Source organism: Chlamydomonas reinhardtii, chromosome 13 (assembly GCF_000002595.2).
Source record: "Chlamydomonas reinhardtii strain CC-503 cw92 mt+ chromosome 13, whole genome shotgun sequence".
In the NCBI taxonomy this organism is placed as follows: Eukaryota; Viridiplantae; Chlorophyta; class Chlorophyceae; order Chlamydomonadales; family Chlamydomonadaceae; genus Chlamydomonas; species Chlamydomonas reinhardtii.
Window position 1 is genome coordinate 3014506 of NC_057016.1, and position 19134 is coordinate 3033639.

The window sequence follows — 19134 nt, forward strand, 5'->3', positions numbered from 1 at the left end:
GGCCAACGCACAGCAGGGTGCAGCAAGCGCCACGCCTATCGGTGCGACACCTTTGAGCGCGACGCCGGGCACCACCACTCCACCCCAGGAGCAGGACACGACCATGAATGAGGTGCAGCCTCAGCAGTAGGAGAACACTGACTCGAGGGACAAGCAGCTGCGACTCCTGTTGTGGAACGTGAGGGGCGGGGCTGCCAAGCTACATAGCGAACTGATCTGTAGACGCATAACGGACGCACACGATATCCTCATTTGTACGGAAACGCATGGGCGCAATATCGAGTTGGAGGGATTTGTGCGCTATTCCATGGTGCGCGACGGTTGCAATAACGCTGGGGGTGTGTCGGTATACGTAAGGTCAAGTATGAGTGCAGGCTGCAAGCTAATCAGAAGGCACGACCTGGGCGGAGGGGAGGTGGTATGGCTACGCCTCACGGCGGGAGATACATCCACTCCCCCCCTGCTACTAGGTGCTTTCTACCTAGCGCCAGAGGGCTCGATATTTCACCAGGGAGCCGGTGCAGAGAGACGCACCCACAGCCAAATAGCTACCGACCTGTTTGCTGCTATTCAGGCAGAATTAGCATCGATACGCACTGGAGACGAGGAGGTTCTCTTAGCGGGTGACTTCAACGCCCGCCTGTCAAGTAGAAGGGAGGAAACCGATTCGCGTGGTAGGAAAGTTTGGAAGGGACTCAGCGATGTGGCTGAATGCAATCTTGGGGATGAACTGCTAGATTTCTTGGAATTGCCGGGGCTGGTGCGGACTGCTGCACGCTTCCCGGAAGTACGCCAGTGTGAGGATAGCAGTACTAACAATTTTGGGGTAGCTTTGGCAGCCCTGTGCCGCGAAGAGGGCATGGGCATAATAAACGGCAGAGTAAGCGGAGACACAACAGGGCAGCTGACCTTTCCGCTAGAAGGTGGTGGCGGTAGCACGATTGATTTGTATGTATGTTCCTCGGGTCTGCTAAGCAAATGCCACTCTATGCAAGTTTGGGGTGCGCTGTACACAGATCGCGGCAGGAGAATTACAGACCACAAGCCCGTCACGCTGGTGCTGTCCCCCTGTAGTTTTGGGGGAAGCAGGGGCCAACAGGATCGGCGCCCGCGGAGAGAGAAGGTAGAATTCAACAAAAAAATGGTGGATTGCTACGAAGGCATGTTCGCAGAGGGAACCCAAGCCAGGCTTGCACTTGATGCACTAGAGCGTGAGCTGACGGACGAATCTAGCAACATTAGCACTACGCAAGCCGTTGAGCGGCTCTCAAACCTGCTGCGCAAATGCATGCTTAAGGCGTGGAAGAAGGCAGGACCAGGAGCAAAAGATAGGAGTGGGCAGAGCGCGCCGTGGTGGAATGATGAGTGCGAAAGGCATCAACGGGCGGTCCTGGGACTGACCATGAGCGCCAAGGGCAAGGGCAGGGACGGCCCTGAGTATACAGCGCTCAGGGAGGCCAGGAAGGTTTACAACAGGGTGAAGCGCGAAGCAAAGGCTAGGTACGAGCATCAAGCACTCAAGGCGCATACAGAAGCGTGTCGTAACAACCCGCGCAAGCTTTGGCAACTGTTGAAAGGTGGCCCAACGGGGGACTGTGCGCTAGAAGATGTTGATGATTGGATGAAGTACTTTGACGGCCTCTACAACACGGGCATGCACCCGGAAACTGCAGAGAATGGAGCTAGAGCAATTGAGTTGCTGAGCTATATTAATGGCATTGGGCGTCAGACGTCAGAGCAAGCGCTAATGGCCGCTGGTACGGTTGCTGCACGTGCTGCACAGGCCGACGAGTTGTTAAATATGCCTTTTACGCAAGAAGAGGTGCAACATGCGGTTGCTAAGATGGGCAATAACAAGTCGTGCGGGCCCGAGAAAGCCCCTAGTGAGTGCTACAAGAAAGCCACTTATCGCACAGAGGGAGAAAACCCCATTACAGTGAATGCAGTTGTGCCTGCGTTAACGGCGTTGATGGAGCGTATACGCAAGCACGGTGATTATCCTGCACAGTTTGAGGAATCGCATCTGACCCCAGTTTACAAGCGCAAAGGAGAAGCCGGGGACCATAGTAACTATCGTGGCATTGCGGTTGGGGGCACGCTGGCCAAGTGCTATGCGGCCCTTAACCAGCTACGCTTGGCTCGATTTGGGGAAGCAACTGAGGGACGGCACCCGTGCCAGGCGGCTTTCAGGGCTGGGTACAGCACGGCGCATCACCTGTTCGCACTACGGCACCTCACGCACAAGCACAGCGCACTGGGGCAACCACCCCTGTACGTTTGTCAAATTGATTTTGAGAAGGCGTTTGACAAGGTACCCAGATGGGCGCTGTGGCAACGTCTGGCCGAAAGAGGAGTACGTGGCCGAATGATGGAGGTCCTGAAGCGTTGCTATGAAAGAGTTTGCCTGCGGGTGAAGGTGAACGGCAAACTGAGCGACGCGTTTGAGTCGCTGCAAGGGGTCAAGCAGGGATGTCCTAAAAGCACCGACCTGTTTGGCACCTTCATTGAGGCACTAGCAGAATACGTGGACGCATGGGACCAGCATGAGCCAACTGAACGCACGTGGAAGCACGAGGCGCCGACGATAGGTGGCAAACTTGTGGCCTGCCTATTATACGCGGACGACCTGACGCTATGCGCACTGTCCATCCACCGTATGCAGTTTTTGCTCAATAGATTGCACGAATTTTGCCAAGCCTTTGGTATGCGAGTCAACATGTTTCGAAGTGCAAGTGAGGTCCGTGCTGTCGTATGGCGTCGAGGTGTGGGGCCCCGACGCCCTGAGCGCCCTGTTTGAAGGCACGAGCTATGGCGGCCACGACCGCACCATGGACAAAACGCTAAAAAGCAAGTGGAGAAATGCCAAGACTTGGTTTGACAAAGCCCTGGTCGATCCGATGGTGGCACTGCAAACATCTTTCCTGGCACGAGCTGCGGGGGTTCGCAAGCCCACCTACAGGCTGCTTTATGCTGAGTTTGCCGCACAACCCATGCATTTGCACTGGGCGTACATGGTGTTTGGTTTCTGGAATCGTATTATCAAGCAAGACAAATCGCTAGCGCACGTGTTTTTGGAAGATGCCGTAGCGACGGCAGCTGCAGGAGGTTTCGAAGGCATGTGCTGGGTGAGCAAGGTTTACCGAGTCTGCAAAAAGCTTGGCTACGACTGGTGTACAGAGGGCCCGCAGGGCACAGACGCACTTTGTGAATGGCTACTGCGCACGGGGCTGCCGATTGGTAGTTTGCTGGGCAACTTCGCCAACATGCTTATGGGTGAATGGAAGGCAGAGAGCATATGCGCTGACCCTCGGGCTTTCCCTGAAAGCGGAGGGCACCGTAATACTGCCGGTGGGCCGGGAGTTAAGATGTGCCGCTATACGCAGTGGATGGGCGTCCCGCAGTTGGATGCTGCAGTTAAGCAAGGCATTTTACCGCACATGAAGGAGTATGTTACGCACAAGCACCTAATGGCGCTGATACGGTTCAGGCTAGGATGTTGGGATATCGAGGTTAATCGCCCCGTGGCGGGGGGCCGGTACCGTCCGCGCAACGAAAGGGTGTGCAGGCTGTGTCGAGGCGGTGTAGAAGATGAAAAGCACGTTATGCTGGAGTGCCCAATTTATGCTAACATTCGGTTGGCTTCTGGTATTACAGGTAGCGATATGAAAAAGATTATGCTTGACACGGACACGCAAAAGTTGGCTGCCCACTTGTACGCAGTTACGACGCTACGGGCACGGACGCTATTGATCTAGGCCATTTGCCTGTTTACCTAACGCGCCCCCGGACTCAAAGGAGTTAGTGGGGCCACATGGACTCGAACCCATGTAAATGCTCATGCTCATGCTCACAGCGCGTAGGTACCGGTATACACAAAATCAGAACTCACCTCCAAGTCCAACATCCCTACACCAGCGCATGCGGTAATGTCTGTAAATCACATGGTCCATGCCCCACAGCACGTCGGCTTGCCGACCATACCGTGGGGCAACCCTGCTGTTGAAGTAGCATGCCCCAGCTCAAGCTGTGCACCATGTTTCGGCCGGCCCCACATGTGCCGCAGAGCGGCCTATTTTGGCAACGATCGCTAGATACACCTGCAACCTGCCCATTTCATTGACTAGGTCTTTGTCAACCACGCGCCGCACAGATCACGACACTGCGCACCAGCGCACACCGCACCAGCGCACACCGCAATACCGGCACACAGCATGCACTCTACACACAGTTCACACGACACGACAGTTGGCACACGCAGCGCTGCACGCCTGCAGTCCCAGCGGCCTCTCATTGCGCCAACGAGAAGCCGCCACCCGTGAACCGTGGCTGGCTGGCGTTGGGTGGTGCGGGCGCGGGCGGCTTCATGGTACGTTCCCGCTCCATCTGCTCTCGCCGCTTGCCCTCGAAGTATTTCCGCTTCATCTCATTGAGCTCTCGCACCAGGCGCTCGATCTCGTACTTGTACTCGTTCACCTGCGCCTGGTACATGTTGAGCTCCGAGGCCATGGCCTTCATCTGCTTCGTCTTCTCGCGCAGGTTGGCCTGCAGGGGAGGCGCGGGCAGGGGAGCGGCGGCAGGAGGGCCACGGCGGGAAGGTAAGTTGCGGAGCGGTACTTGAGGCGCCCAGTTGCTGAGCCTAACTAGCGCCGGCCGTGTTCACGTAAGCCGTACGGTACATGGTCCAGGTCTTGCGCCCGTGCGCACCTGGTAGATGCTGAGCTGCTCCGCCACCTCCGGCCCGGGTTGCCGCGCCAGGATGTTCTTCAGCTCCATGTACAGCTTCTCCTTCTCCTGCGGGAGGCGAGAGTGAGGTACGAAGAGGATTGTTAGAGGGAAGGGCAAGGCAACTTGACTAGGGAAGGCGCACAGGCAGGCTAGGGAGGGCGCGCCGCACACACGCAAGCGCAGACGAATGCGTGCGCACCTGGATGAGCAGGTCCTTCTCCACCACCTCCTCGGTCTTGGAGATTAGCCGCTTCTGCAGCGTCTGAATCTTCTGGATCATTTCGTACGTGCCCGGGTCCGAGCCCTCCAGCTTGCGCCACCGGTGCACGTTGAGCGGGTTCTCCAGCTCCTCGCTCAGCGCCTTCACCTTGGTGCGCTCCTGCACGTGCGGAAGGAAAACACAGGCGTGGTGGGCAAGGGCATAAGCACACGACCCCATTCCACACATGTGCATACAGCAAGCTGCCCTTTGCACGCCCCATTTCCATGCTACCGCACTCGTGCCTTGCCCCATGCCCAACGCGCCTTGCCCCGTGCTGCCGCTATCCGCCCACGCTCCAATGCGCCCACACGCTTCCACCCGTCGGCCCCAACGCACCTGCAGCAGCTCGCGGCCCAGCTGGTGCACCTCCCGCTTCAGCACGTCGATGTTGGACACGCTGGACTTCAGGATGTGTAGCTCGCGCTTCAGGTCCGCCAGCTTCACCTTCAGCACGCGGATCTCGTTGAGACGGTCGCGGTACTGGATCTGGCCCTTCGCCAGTGTCGACTGCTGGATCTTAATTTTCTCGTACAACAGCGCCAGCTCATCATTGCGGCGCACCAGCTGTGTCCCCAGGATATCGCGCTCGTTGACCACAATGTCGTACTCCTTCTTCTGGCGAATGCGCTCCTGGTCAGCCTCGTTGATGATGTGGTTGAGCTTGTCAATCTCCGCCTTCTGCGACGAAATTGCCGCATCCGCCTCCTTGATTTGTGCCTTCGACTTGTCCAGCTCCGCACGCAGCAGGTCCTTCTCCTTGATCACCTGGGGGCAGCAAGGCACGGTGGGATGAAGGGCGTGAACGTGTGCTCTAGTCTGCCACGCTGGCAGGCCGCGTCATGTGGCCAAAGCCTCGCGCGCAGCCGGCACTGGCAGTAATGCTGTGGCCTACAACGCATCGCACAGCATGGCACGGCACCGCTCTGCCCAGCATCACATATAGCTGCGCCGTGGTGTACTGTACCGCTTCCCCCTTCACCGGGTTTTCTCCGCCATTTCATCGGGTGCTCTCCACCATGCACTAAGCCCGTGAGCCGCACTGCACCACGCGCCTGTCACTCCAGTCCGCCCCCGCACCGCACTTAGGCCCGCAAGAAGTCACGCACCACCCCACGGTGTCACCCCGCCCTGCCCGCGCCCCCACCCACCCACACACCTTTTGGTGGTCGAAGTGCTCCTTCAGCAGGTACAGGTCCTTGCCGGTGATCTCCTCCTTCAGCTGCTCGATCTGGTGCTGCATGATCTTGAACTTGCGCTTCATTTCCTGAATCTCGTCCTGCGCCTCAATCAGGTTCTTGCTGTACAGGTTGCGGTCCGCGCGCACGGCCTCGTACAGGTTCTGTTGCTGTTTGAGCTTGGACTCGCCCTCGGCAATGCGCTTCTGGAGGTCAATAATCGCCATCTCACGCAGCTTCACCTCCTCCAGCGCCTGCAGGACACGGTGGGTAATGCAGGAGGGATAGGATGCAGGAGCACACGTCTCAGCTCTGTTACGGTTACGGTGATGCAGCTGTGCAGGAGCTTGAATCATCCAAATGACCAAGTCGCATTGTTGTTTGCATTGTGTCCGTTCGGTTTCACTCCACCTGGTGCCGCCCGACCCCACGCCCACCAACCTAGCCCACCAGCCACCGCCGGTCCCCTCTCGCACCTGCATGTACTTGGCCGAAGCGTCGCTGGCCTCAATGCTGTACTTTTCCCGCTCCTTCTCCAGTTGGTAGATGAGCTTGGACTGCTTCTGCGCCTCCGTCTTGTAGCCCTGGATCTCCTGCTCCAGGTTCCGCTTGGTGTTCTCGTTGATTTTGATCATGTCGGTCTGCTTCTGCGTCGCGTTCTCCGCCTGCGCTGGGGCAGCATGAAAGCCGGGGTTTGCAAGGGGCCTACGCGCGCTGAAGCAACGGATTCGCCGGCGCCGGTGCGCCTGGTTTTATAGTCCGGCCAAGTTCATACTCATGCCGCCCTGGCCGTCACATCCTATGCACATGCTCCGCCTCGCCCAGCCTACAGCTTGGCCCGGTCAAGCTCTCACTGTGCCGAGCTGCATCAAGCCGAGCCACGCTGCGTCGCCCCTATGACGCCCCGCGCTTTGCCATCCCGCCACGCCAACACCCGGCCCACACCCCCTTTACCTCCGCTTTACCCCGGCGCCACCTCGTCCGCGCCATGCTCCGCCCCGCCCCGCCCCACCTTGCCCCGCCCCGCCCCGCCCCGTCCCGCCCGCCCCACCCCGCCCCGCCCCGCCCCGCCCCGCCCCGCCCCGCCCCGCCCCGCCCCGCCCCGCCCTGCCCCGCCCTGCCCCGCCCCGCAAACCCCGCCGCACCTGCGTGCGCATCTTAGTGAGCACATCGCGCTCCCTCATCAGCTCCTCCAGCTTCTTCTTCTCCAGCTCCACTTCCTTCTGCTTCGCCTCCACATCCCGCTCCAGCGCCGCTAGCTCCGATTTCAGAACGTCGCGCTCCTTCTCCACCTCCGTGCGCTGCTCCTCCAGCTGCTTGGTCTTCTTTACCGTTTGCTCGCGCAGCTTGTTGACGCGGGAGGCCTCCTGCTTGATGGCGGCTATCTCCTCATCCTTAACCTTCAGCTCCACCTGCTTGGCTGAGTTCTCCGCTAGCAGCTGCGTGTTGGTGTGGATCTGCTCCTCCAGGTCGTGGTGCAGCTTCTGCATCTTCTCGTTTAGCATGTTGTACTCCTTCTGCACCTTCTCCGTCGCCGCCTTGGAGTCCCGCACCATCTGCTCCAGCTTCGCCACCTGCTCCTCCGTCGACGTCATCTGCAGCTGCTTCGTCTTGATCTCGCTGCTGCGGATCTCCAGCTGCTGCCGCAGCTCCTTCATCTCCTTCTCCATGCGCTCCTTCTTGCGGATCTCGCGCTCCGCCTCCGCCTTCTTCTCCGCCACCGAGTCCTTCAGCTGCTGGATGTCCATATCGAGCTGCAGCTTGTCCGCCTCCGCCGTGCGCTGCTTCTCCTGCATCTCCATCAGGTCTGACCGCAGCTGCATGATCTGGTCCACCTGCGCATCGCGCTCCCGCACCAGCTCCTCCTTCTGCTTCAGCAGCTCGTTCAGCGTGGTCTCCTCGCCGATCGCCAGGCCCGCGCCCTGCTCCACTAGGCGCGTGAGGTTGGCGATTTCGATCTTTAGCTGCTGGATGGTCTCCTTCGCCTTCGCCTCCTTCTCATGGCTGGCGTCCACCATCTTCCAGGCCTTCTCGATCTCCTTCTTCAGCGCTCCAATGGTCTGCTGGTCCTCCTCGTTCAGCTTCAACGCAGTCTGCACCTTGGCGGCATTCGCCACGATCTCCGCGTTCAGCTCCCGGCATTTCTTAATGAGCCGCTTCTCGCTCTCTGCGGCAGGATTGGCGGGACGGCGGGGAGATGGCAAGGGCGGCAGTGAGGTACGGCACGGGGCGTGGCGTGGGGCTAGGTGTGCATGGACAAGCATTGCTACTGTTGTTCGAAGGTAAAGCAAGACTTCTTATGCCATCACGTTCCACTACTACACGCGGCGCCTCGCCTACTCCCGTGCCCTTCTCCGTAAATGCATGAGCGGCGCAGGGAGTCAGCATGGGCTGTGGGAACCCCGTCCTGTACCCTAGCACGCCATTAATCCCCAGATGCTGCCAATCCGAGACTCCTATCACCGTCATACGCCGCAAGCGGCCCTGTGCATGGTGCTACCGGCATGCACGTATGGCTCAGCCCCCCCGGTGGCCCCTGCACACCCGGCCACGCCATCAACGATGGTCAGTCGCCACCCACCATGAGACTTCTTCAGCGCCCGATGTAATTTCTCGTACTCTATCCGAAAGCGCTCCAGGCTCTTGTCGCCCACCAGCTCTTGAAGCACCTGAGAGAAGTGGCAAAGTTGGTGTTCAGCGCGCGCCCTTTCCTTGAACAAGCTTGAGAGTCATGAAAACATAATCAAGAATGTCCATCGGCCTACCAGGCATGCACCGCCACGGTTGCGAGTGCGTCCGCGAGAACTTAGCATGTAGGCAGAACCCACCTCCTGGAAGTCCCGCTCAAGGGCCTCATAAGCGCGGTTCTCCAGCTCCTCGCTGGGCTTTGAAGGGCCAGCGTCCTCCGCCATCCTTGCTGAGCTGCTGGGACTCCGCAAAATATGCTCAACAAGTCGGCATTCAGCGTCCTGGGCGACTTCTAAGCTTCAATGTACTCTTCTTAAGTTTAGGTTGTGGTTACTGCGAACAGTTTTGGAAGCTTTGTAAACGGCACTTGCGGCACGTTCGGTCGAGTCTTGCTCTATTTATGTAATATGCTTAATTGTCCAAGAACTAGCTTAACTAAGTATGTATGGAGTGTCAAGCTACCTTTGCAAAGACGATTACTGGGGAGCTCTCTACCGGCGGTCGCGCATCCGTACCTTGCGCTCACAAACAGCCCCGCTGTTTCCCCTTGTGGTTACCTTAGGTACCTTAGAAAGTCAGCATGTCTCGGTGCGGCTGACATAGATGTTGGGGGCACACGCATCGCACGAACCCGCGTCCTTTCGGCGCTCCCAGCCTCCCAGGCACTCGACGCGGCTTGACGAGTAATATCCTAGGGCGTCCCGATGTGGGCCAAGGTGCGGATTACTAATGAAAGAACGACCCGATTATGGAGGGCCTATTGTGAGTGTTGTCACGTCATGTGTACCCGGCGCCGCCGCGCATATACCTGCGTGTGGATGTTGAGTGGAGCGCTTGTGCCCGTGACCCCTAGCATTTGCCGCGTGTTCTGTGACCGTAACCCGTAACCCGTCACACGTACCGGCCCGCCCGCGCACCTACCACACATTTGTTTATATGCATAGGTAACCATAGCCACATTTCTGGCATTGCCACGATGTAGCTGTAGCTGTAGCTGGTGGACCCTCGGGTCATAAAACCCGTCCCACTGTCCCGTCGTCAGTTCCCCCCCGGACCGGATGCCTTCTATCACAGGCTTGGCAAATGGTTCCCATGTCTTACAGCCCACCCTCGCCAGCGGACTGTCACTGTCGACTTCCCATGGCACAGAGTTCCGGCACTTACATCATCTACCTGGGACGATGTGCTGGGGCGCGCCGCTTTTCACAAGATATGCCCCTTTATTCACGCGAGGTCCATCGATTGGATGGCCACACACACTCCATACACTTGCCCATGCATAATGATAAGCTACGGCAGTTCATTTGATTATGAAGTTGAGGTATCTGTTCATGTCAGTTGAATCAATGCCTAATGTGGTTCGGTAGCGTTGCCGTCATCCCCAACAACACTGTACTAGTGCACCCCATGAACACCATGCACACAAGCAAGCGCACGCGCGCACGTGGAAGGTGTTCGAAAGCTCAAAGCCATTCACAGCGTGTCTCCGTGGAGCAGTCGCATTCATCCTTTCATGTACCGGATACAACGGTGCACATGAACAACATTCCTCCTTGCTGCGCAAGGGGATTCCCCTTAACGGTTCTATTATGAAGATAGGTCCAATCAAATGGGCCACCAATCCACCATGCAAAGTTTGCGGCTGCTCTGCGGGCACAGGGTTGTGCCCACAGCTTGACATACACGTACACGCATACACGTTGTGTTACTTCCCCTTCACCTTTCAAATACAATACACGGTACTCAACACGATGCTCTTCCGCAAGTACACATTTTGAAGTATAGCAGCGGAGTGCTCACTCGCGCACTCCCTGCTGCGTTCACGGCTCGCCGCCACGGCGGCTGCCGCTGGTGGAGGCGCCGAAGGCACCCACGCGTGACGACCGGGCGCGGCCACCCTTGCCCGCGCCGCCTGCACTTGCCTCGTCTGCATCGTCCGCTGCCTGCTGCATGCGCTTGACGATGTAGATGGTCACCAGCACAGTGCGCACCACCTCCAGCACCGCGACCACGCCCACCGCAATGAACAACGCCACAATGGCCAGCGTCGCGGGCGCGGGGCTCATGCGCACGCGGCCCTGCGCCAGCGCCGCCATCACCAGCAGCACGCACTCGAAGCCGCTCACCACCGCCTCCGCCACCAGGCCCAGGATGCTGACGTACGGTCGTACTACTAGCAAGTACTGCAGCCAGCCGGCCGTGACGGCGATCACGGCGATCACCTGCAGCATGGAGCCGGAGGCGGTGCGCGCGGCCCAGCCGCCCAGCAGACCCGCCAGCAGCAGCGTGCGCAACAGCGACACCACGTTGGCAACAAGGATGCGCCGCTGCCCCCCGCGGTTTAGCGCCGACTCGTCGGTGTTGCCCACCACGTCGGCCACCAACCAGCCGTAGGAGGCGCAGAAGGCGGAGCGACCATCGTAGGTGGGCGCACCGCTGGGGCCTGGCTCGTAGTTGCCGCTGCCGGCGGTGTTGAGGCGGCCGGCGGTGCGGCCGCGGCCATAATCGCCCGAGGCGGCGGTGCTGAGCCGGTCATCATAACCGCCACCGCCGCCGCCGTCGTCATCATCGCGGCCACGGCTGCGCGAGCGGCGACCGCGTGCCTGGCCGCGGTCGCGGTGCGCACCCGGCGGCGGCCGCAGCCAGTTGGCCAGGCCGCCGTCCGCGGTCTCTCCGCGCGGCGCAAGCCCAGGCCACTCGCCTTGGCCAGCCGCCGCAGCGGCCGCCATGGCAGCCGCGTTGCCTGCGCCGCCGGGGCCGGCGCCGCCGCCGCCGCCACGCACGCCTGGGATGTAGCCGGTAATGGGCCGGTTGACCAGCGGCGCCTCGGGCGCGCGACGAGCCTGGCGGATCTTGGAAACGCGCTTGGCGCGACCCTCAGGGTCACGGTCCAGCGCAAACAGGTTGCCCTCACGGCCTTCCGCAACGGGGCCAGGGCCGGCGCGGCGTGCCGCATTGCGGTTGCCGCCGCTGCCGCGCTCGCCGCCACCCGTCCCGTTGTCGCTGCCACTGCCCATGTCAATGTCAGTGGTGCGGCGACGAACCAGCTCGTCGTCCGAGGCAATGTCGAACCAGGTGGTGTTGCCAGCGGAGGAGCGCGCGCCGCCGCCGCTGGTGCCCTCCATACCACCGGCGCCTGAGGCGCCGGCGGGGCCAGCGCCCAGGCGGGCCGTGCCCACGCGCGCTGAGGTCATAGCGTCGTCGATGCTTGCCTCAGAGCGAGCGGAGGATGCGTTGCGGCCGTGCGAGGGCGGCACCGGCGGCATCATGCTGAAGCGGCCGCGCGGCGCGGGCTGAGACAACGCCTCGGCGCGCAGTCGCGACGGCCCAGCTGAGCCGCCGGCGTCGCTGCCCCGGCCGCCAGCACCACTGCGGCGTGGCGGCGTGGCTAGGATCTCTGCAAGGCGGCTGGCTGGGCCGCTGCCGGAGCCGGCGCCCACCTCCTGCGACAGGGAGACACGCGCGCGCGAGCTGGCCAGCGCACGTGCGGCGGCGCCACCCAGCAGCATGGGCGCGTTGGGCATGTACGCAGCCGCCGGCGCGGAGCCCGACGCGGGTGATATCTCGCCAGCGCTGGAGCCGGGGCGTGCCATGGCCAGCACCGGCTGCCGCATGCGAGGCGAGCGAGGCGAACCCGTGTCGCCGCCGCTGCTCTGCGTCGCCGCGCCAACTGCAACGGCGGCCGCAGGCACAGCGGCCTGCTCCTCAACCGGAACCGACGCAGCGCCCAGCAGCAACGGGCCAGGGCAGGAGCTGCGGGCCTGGCGCGCCAGCAGCCCCCGCGGCGACAGCCGCTCGATGGCGGCGGCGCGGCGAGCCGAGTCGGTGCGCAGGCCCTGGAGAGGCGAGTTGTCGCCACCGGCGTCGTCAGAAGCACCACCGGCATCGTGCTCCTCCAGAGGGCACGGGCGGCGCTTGGAGCCCACCGCGGGCTCAGCGGGCGAGGTTCTGCCTGCGGCGGGCTCGCCCGACTCGGCCACCTCGCCGACGGGGCCCGCCGTTGCGGGACTGCGCGGGCTCCGGGAGCTCCACGACTTGGAGCGGTTGCGCAGCAGCTGCCGACGGCCGCCCCCTTCCTGCGCAGATGTTCCTTGAGGATGCTTCTCTTGCTGCCGATGCATTTCCGGCTGCTCGTGAGCCTCGGCCAGCGGGCCAGCGGCCCCGGTAGATGCTGCCCCCGCCACCGGCTGGCCGCGCCACCGGCCGAACAGTGATGCCAGCAGCGGCGGCGGCGCAGCCGGCGGCGGTGCGGGCGGCGGCGGCATCGGCGCGTACGGTGGTGCGGGCATGACTATGGGCGCCGGGCGCGGGCCGGTGGCGTACTGCGGCACGTAGCCCATCAGCTGTGGCGGCCGAATGGGCATGTGCCACGGCATCGGCGGCGGCGGCAGCATGGCACCGGGCATGGCCGGCGGCGCTGGGTCCATCTCCATGAGCGGCAGCGGTGCCGCCTGCACGGCCATCGGGCGGCCAGCCGCTATGGGCGTTCCGCGCGGCATGAACAGCTGGTGGGGGTCCTGCGGCGCCATGCCAGGCTGGAGCTGCGGCTGCTGCTGGTTGACTAGGATGTTCTGCGCGCCGTTTTGTGGCGGCGGCGGCGACATGGGCGCCGGGGCCACCTGGTTCCGTGGCGTGCGTGGTGTGGCCGCGGCGGCGCCACGCGAGCGCGGTGCGCCCTCCGCCCACTGCGGATCTGGCTTCTCCGGCTGCACCGGCAGCTGCAGATAACGAGGGGGTGGAGAGACGGCATCACCAGGGTCAGCCCTGTCCCAAATAGAGTTTGTATTTTGCTTCTATCACGCGCCCATCGACTGCCAATTGCTTCCCACCGGGCACCTACCTTCTTGGGGGCGCGCGTCAGCGCCACAACCATGAGCCAAGCCACCACCAGCAGCGCCGCGCCCACCGCCAGCGCCAGAAGCAGAAACACAGCAATGGGCGGCGCGGCTCCGCCCACCGTCTCATAGCTGAGCACGCGGAAGGAGCCATACACCAGCGGCGGCGTGACGGCGACCAGGCCGATGAGAAACAGCTTGGGCCAGGCGGCGTAGAAGGAGTAGCCCAGCAGCCGCATGTCGCGGTCGGTGGAGCAAACCAGGACTGCGGAGGTGCGAATGTGAGATTTACTTGTCATCTAGATAAGGACTCCTGTTGTAAGCAGCGGCAAACCGGCAGCGCACATCAGTGATATCTGCCAGCGCTAGCGGTGCCCGATGCTCACCTAGGTGCACCAACACCGCCGCGGCCAGCACGGCGCCGGAGACGATGGCGGTGGCCACGATGTCAGACCACGCCTCGCGCACCGGCGGCCGCATGTCCGGCAGCTGCGTGACGTTGTACACTAGGCCGTCGGCGTAGCGTGTCAGCGAGGACACGGCCTGCACGTCCGTTGCGTCGGGCGCGGCGACAGCGGCGTAGGTGAGGTATGGCGTTGCGGACACCAAACCCGAGTCCACGATGTACGTCTCCAGCGTGCCGCTGAAGCTCTGCGGGGGGAAGGCGGGCGTTGATTTATGAGCCAGGGCTGATGGTGCGCGTGAGGAGGCTAGGGCCTGGGCGCTGGGGCTGGGCCATTGCTCGGTACCGGCACAGCAAGTCGTGGGCGACGGCCCGATGAGTGCGGCGCCCCCTACCTGCAGCCTGGGGGGAGGCGGCGGTGGCACGGCGGACGTGAGGCGGCCCAGCTGCTTGCTGAAGGACTCGCTCCAGGAGGTGGCGGACGCCGGCAGCCAGGCCAACTGCGACCACTCGGACGCGCTGGCGGCCTTCTTGTAGGCGTCGGGCGTACGGAAGGCCAGCGACTCGGTGTACGAAAGCACCTGCGCGCACGGTGAAGCATCGGCAGCACCAGCACGGGTTACGCGCAGCAAGGGGGCCAGGTACGGCAGGGCCAGCCACACAGCGACCAGACATGCTGGCCCCGCATGCCGGCATTTGCGCCACCGTGACTTGGACGGAATTGACCAAGCTGCAAAGGTTACCGTTGGACGAGGTCACTCAACGAACCTACCTGCAGGTGGCCCAGCGACCGCAGCAGGCCGCCCACGCACGCGATGCTGCGCCAGCCGGGTGCAAGCAGCGCAGTGGCGCCGCAGCTGACCGCGGAGGCACCCATCACGGCCATGGTGGCGTAGTGGCTAATGTCCGCCACCAACGCCACAGCTTGCGAGGGCACCACCACCTCCAGCCGGTTGGACGGCACACCGGGGTTACCTGCAAGGATGTGGGGACCGCCAGGTGGGTTACTCTAAAGCGGCGTTGTGGTGCTGGCTGCCGTACTGGCGCGCCGTGCCGGTTTGCGCCGCGCAACACAACATAAGCAAAGCACTTGCCAAGCTATCTGGCTAGCCAAGGTGGGAGTCTGGGTCCAACACGCACCTGAGCGGTCGGCGAAGGCGAAACTGGACAGCTGGACCTTGGCGGTGGCGCCGGTCTGGCCCTCCACAACCAGCAGCATGCGTGTGGGGGTCAGCAGCTGAACGCTGGCGACGCGGCAGTCAATCGCCGCGATGTCGGATGGCAGGATGGGCTGCACCGGCTCCGTGAAGTCGGCGTGCACCAGGAAGGTCGCGTTGGACATCGTGGGCGCCGTCGCCAGCGTTAGCACGGCTTGGGGGTTGGTGAAATCCACGGTGACGATAAGGTAGGCGGCGCGCGTGGTGGGGTCGCATGGGTCGTCGCGGAGTACCAGCTCCAGCGTGCCTTCCGACAGCACCGTCACCTTGAGGCGGTACGTGGACCCCTGCGAGTCCAGCGGCCTCAGCGAGCCCTCCGCCACCAGCCCGCGCTTGCTCACGCCCAGCACACAGCCGTAGTTGGCGCCGCAGGCCGTGAAGTTGAACGGCGCGGCGAAGCGCAGCAGCACCGCGAACTCGTAGCGGCTCACGAAGGCGGGGGCGTAGCCCGCAAGCGCGGGGCGCTTGTCGCAGGGCCGGCTGTCGGAGAACAGGCTGGCGCGCACGTCGAACGCTACAGCCGACACGCGCGGCGTGCCGTACTGCACCAGCATGGAACTGGCGGAGAAGAGCCACGTCACGTCCTCGGGCGCGGCGTTGATCTTGGCCATCAGCAGGTCGATGCTGGCTTGCGTGGCCGTCTTGGGCAGCATCGCCGCAAGCTCCAGCGTCACGCCGGAGGGGTTGGCCACCGCCGCCATGCGGCGCCGCCAGCGGCGCCCGCCGTGCGCACCGGCAGCCGCGCCGCCCGGTGCGGGCCGGCCCGCGCGCTGCCAGTGGTCAGGGTCTGTGCCAGGGGCGGGCGAGGGCTGCGGCCCCATGGCGCCGTCAGCCTCCGATGACGGCTGGCGATGGCCGCACTGGCCCGGCGGCTCGTCGGAGCACTCGTCGAAGACGGCGATGCCCGTGGCGGCGGCGTAGGGCGCCGGCGCCTGGCCGTCGCGCGCGGAGGCGGGGTCGGAGGTGATGCCCGCCGCGGAGGCGTAGGCCTGCTGCGCCATGAGCACGCGGGGCTCGGGCGTCTGCGCCAGCGCCTCCATCTCCGTGTAGACGTAGTCCTCGTACAGGGCTGCGGCGCCGGTGGACGAAGACGAGGAGGAGCCATCGGCGGCTGAGCTGACGAGTAGCAGCCGGTCCTCATCCGGCGCGGGCGCGCCGGAGTTGGGCCGCGGTGGCGGCGCCTCGCTGGCGCTTGCCTCTAACGCAGCCGTTGCTGCGGCTTCAAGCGCCGCCGTCAGCAGCTGCCGTCGCCGAACGGTGGTTCCGGTGGCGGTGACGCCACCGCCGCCGCTGGCGCCGCACACCATCTGCAGGATGGCGACGGAGGAGCTATCCACGCCCAGTGACGCGCCCAGCGCGGCGCGCACCTCGTTGTTGACCTGCTGCTCCAGGAAGGGGTCGTCGCTCAGTTCGTTGCAATCCATGCTCGGGAAGGATACGAACATGGATATGGTGGGGCGGACGGCCTCGGGCGGGAAGGGCGGCGGGCTGGGCGGCGGCGGCGGCGGCGCGTTGGGCGGCGTGCGCGGCGGCGGGCTTGGCGGGTTTGGTGAGGGAGGCGGCGGGGGCGAGGGTGGGTCAGGCGGTGCCGGACTGGGAGGTGAAGGCGGCGCGGGCGGGGGCGCGGGCGGATCAGGCGGTACGGGTGAAGGCGGCATAGGCGAAGGCGGCGTGGGCGAAGGCGGCTCAGGGCTCGGGGGAGGAGATGGCGGCGTGGGCGGCGGCGGCGACGGAGGTACCGGACTGGGTGGCATCGGAGGGGAGGGCGACGGGGGCAGCGGGCTAGGCGGCATCGGGCTGGGTGGGTCCGGACTAGGAGGCGCCGGACTTGGTGGCATGGGGCTTGGCGGAACCGGGCTGGGTGGATGCGGGCTTGGCGGCGCCGGGCTTGGCGGCACCGGGCTTGGCGGCTCGGGGCTCGGCGGCACGGGGCTCGGCGGCATGGGCGGCTCGGGGCTTGGCGGCGCCGGCGGTGACGGTGATGGTGGCTCCGGGCTGGGAGGCGTAGGGCTCGGTGGGAAGGGTGGCGGCGGGCAGTTCGCCAGCAGGTTCGGCACCACCACGGCGGCAATGGCGGGCGGTGCCGCGCCGCAAGCCAGCGGGTTGCCGGACAGGTCCAGGCGTGTGAGCTTCGTGAGTGTGCTCCAGGCGGGCGGGATGGTGGAGATGAGCTGGTTGCCCTTTAGGTCCAGCTCCATCAGGTTTGTCAGCGACGACCACTCGGGCGGCATGTAGCCGGAGAAGGAGTTGTTGCCGAGCCGCAGCACGCTGCAAGGAAATGCGGATGGTGCAAGGTGGCCGCCGTGGCGGGGGTACAGTGCGCATTTTGGTAAGGCGGTGCAAGAGCCACAAGTATGTGAGCAGAGGACGCGCCACACGGCATCGTCCGCGTTGCCCCAACAACTACCGCATCCAACCATGCCGAATGCTCACCTGAGCTGGTTCAGGTTGGCATACTCCCACGGCAGCGCGCCGCTGAACTGGTTCACGGAGAAGTCAAGGGACTTGAGGCTGGTGAGGAAGCGCAGGTCTTGAGCAAGAGAACCGACCTGCAAGACCCGGGTGCAGCCGAGTGAGCTGTGCATGTAGCCAAGCAAGCCGATGCTCGGTACAACAGGATCCCGAGTCCTATCACCACGGCCCCAAAACAAGCGAACAGATAAAGCGATGGCCATACGTACCAGGTTCAGGTACGACAAGTCCAGCTGCTCAACCAGTCCAACCGGGCACGTGACGCCGTTCCAGTTCGCGCCGACCGCGCAAGGATCCGTGCCCGCCACCCAGTCCGCGTACGGCCAAGGCGAGGTGACGGCCTGCTTTACAAGCAGCAGCACCGGCTGCGCGCTGGGCGGCGCGGGCGGCAGCGGCGGGATGGGCGAGGGCGGCAGCGGGGGCTGCGGCGGCGGCGAGGGCGGCAGTGGCGGCGCGGGGCAGGGCAGACCCACGTTGGTGCCGGTGGCGACCACCTTGACTGAGATGACGGGCGGCAGCGGTCCGCACATGGCGGCGTTGCTGGCCACGTTGAGGCGCGTCAGCGCCGTCAAGACCTGCATAGCCGAGCGAAGGGTCCGACATGTCAGGAAAGCATGTTTCGGCACCTAGGGCATAAGGCCCGTTGCGACACGCCTGTGCAGACATTCTAAACTCCCCCGCCGAGCACATTGGTACGTACCGAGTACTGGGGCGGGATCGTGGTGGTCAGCTGGTTTCCGGCCTGCAAGGACGGGTAACCAAAGGCAAACGGGTCGTGATGGAACGATTACGGGACAACAGGACCGTGAAGCATTGGGTCGCATGTGCATGCAGAAAGGTGTGGCAAGAGCGAGCACGCACCAAGTTTAAGGATGACAGCAGCGTCAGCGCCGAGTAGCCAACAGGCAGAGGGCCCTGGATGCTGTTCGGCGACGTCAGCTGGATGGATACGAGGTTGGTCAGTATAGACCACTCGGGCGGCAGTGTGCCTGCAATTGATAAGAACACAACGGGCGCATCAGCATGTGGTCAACGCGGTATACGGTTGTCGCTGGACTCCAATGCAGTTAGTGGGGCCACATGGACTCGGAACCATGTAAATGCCCGTGCTTGGTATGCAACGCGTGGCCCCACGCCCAGGCACGCCGTCCAGCCTGTACGCACCTGTCAGGCCGGAGCCCACGAAGTTGATGACACGCAGCGTGGGCACCTGGTACAGCAGCCGCGGCACCGGCGCGTTGAAGGACGGGCTGACGTACTGCAGCGAGATGCCCGTCACGTCCGTGCCGGTGCATTGCACGCCTGTGTGCAGGGAAAGGACATGCACGGTGTTACACGGGGGATGCCAAAGGGGAGC

General features: G+C 63.5%; 2 protein-coding genes across 3 annotated transcripts in view; both read right to left on the minus strand.

Annotated features, from left to right (window-relative positions):
* Nucleotides 1-3636: 3636 nt before the first annotated feature.
* On the minus strand, nucleotides 3637-9330 carry CHLRE_13g584400v5 (uncharacterized protein). Its single transcript, XM_001693787.2, has 9 exons — nucleotides 8991-9330; nucleotides 8744-8831; nucleotides 7308-8329; nucleotides 6639-6827; nucleotides 6144-6416; nucleotides 5324-5752; nucleotides 4925-5104; nucleotides 4705-4791; nucleotides 3637-4542 (listed from the first exon to the last, which is right to left on the minus strand). Exons 1-9 carry the CDS (start codon nucleotides 9072-9074, stop codon nucleotides 4288-4290), a joined length of 2607 nt encoding a protein of 868 aa, XP_001693839.1. The 5' UTR covers nucleotides 9075-9330; the 3' UTR covers nucleotides 3637-4287.
* A 605-nt stretch (nucleotides 9331-9935) lies between these two features.
* Nucleotides 9936-19134, minus strand: part of CHLRE_13g584450v5 (uncharacterized protein) — a 35795-nt gene continuing 26596 nt past the window's right edge. For both annotated transcript variants that reach the window (XM_043069634.1, XM_043069633.1), the window contains 11 exons: nucleotides 18942-19079; nucleotides 18639-18766; nucleotides 18478-18519; nucleotides 17987-18352; nucleotides 17739-17854; nucleotides 15229-17573; nucleotides 14861-15063; nucleotides 14484-14669; nucleotides 14072-14336; nucleotides 13691-13950; nucleotides 9936-13568 (listed from right to left, as the gene is read on the minus strand). In XM_043069634.1, coding sequence (XP_042917609.1) covers nucleotides 10671-13568; nucleotides 13691-13950; nucleotides 14072-14336; nucleotides 14484-14669; nucleotides 14861-15063; nucleotides 15229-17573; nucleotides 17739-17854; nucleotides 17987-18352; nucleotides 18478-18519; nucleotides 18639-18766; nucleotides 18942-19079 — 6947 coding nt within the window. In that variant the 3' untranslated portion in view covers nucleotides 9936-10670. The remainder of the gene's footprint in view (nucleotides 13569-13690; nucleotides 13951-14071; nucleotides 14337-14483; nucleotides 14670-14860; nucleotides 15064-15228; nucleotides 17574-17738; nucleotides 17855-17986; nucleotides 18353-18477; nucleotides 18520-18638; nucleotides 18767-18941; nucleotides 19080-19134) is intronic.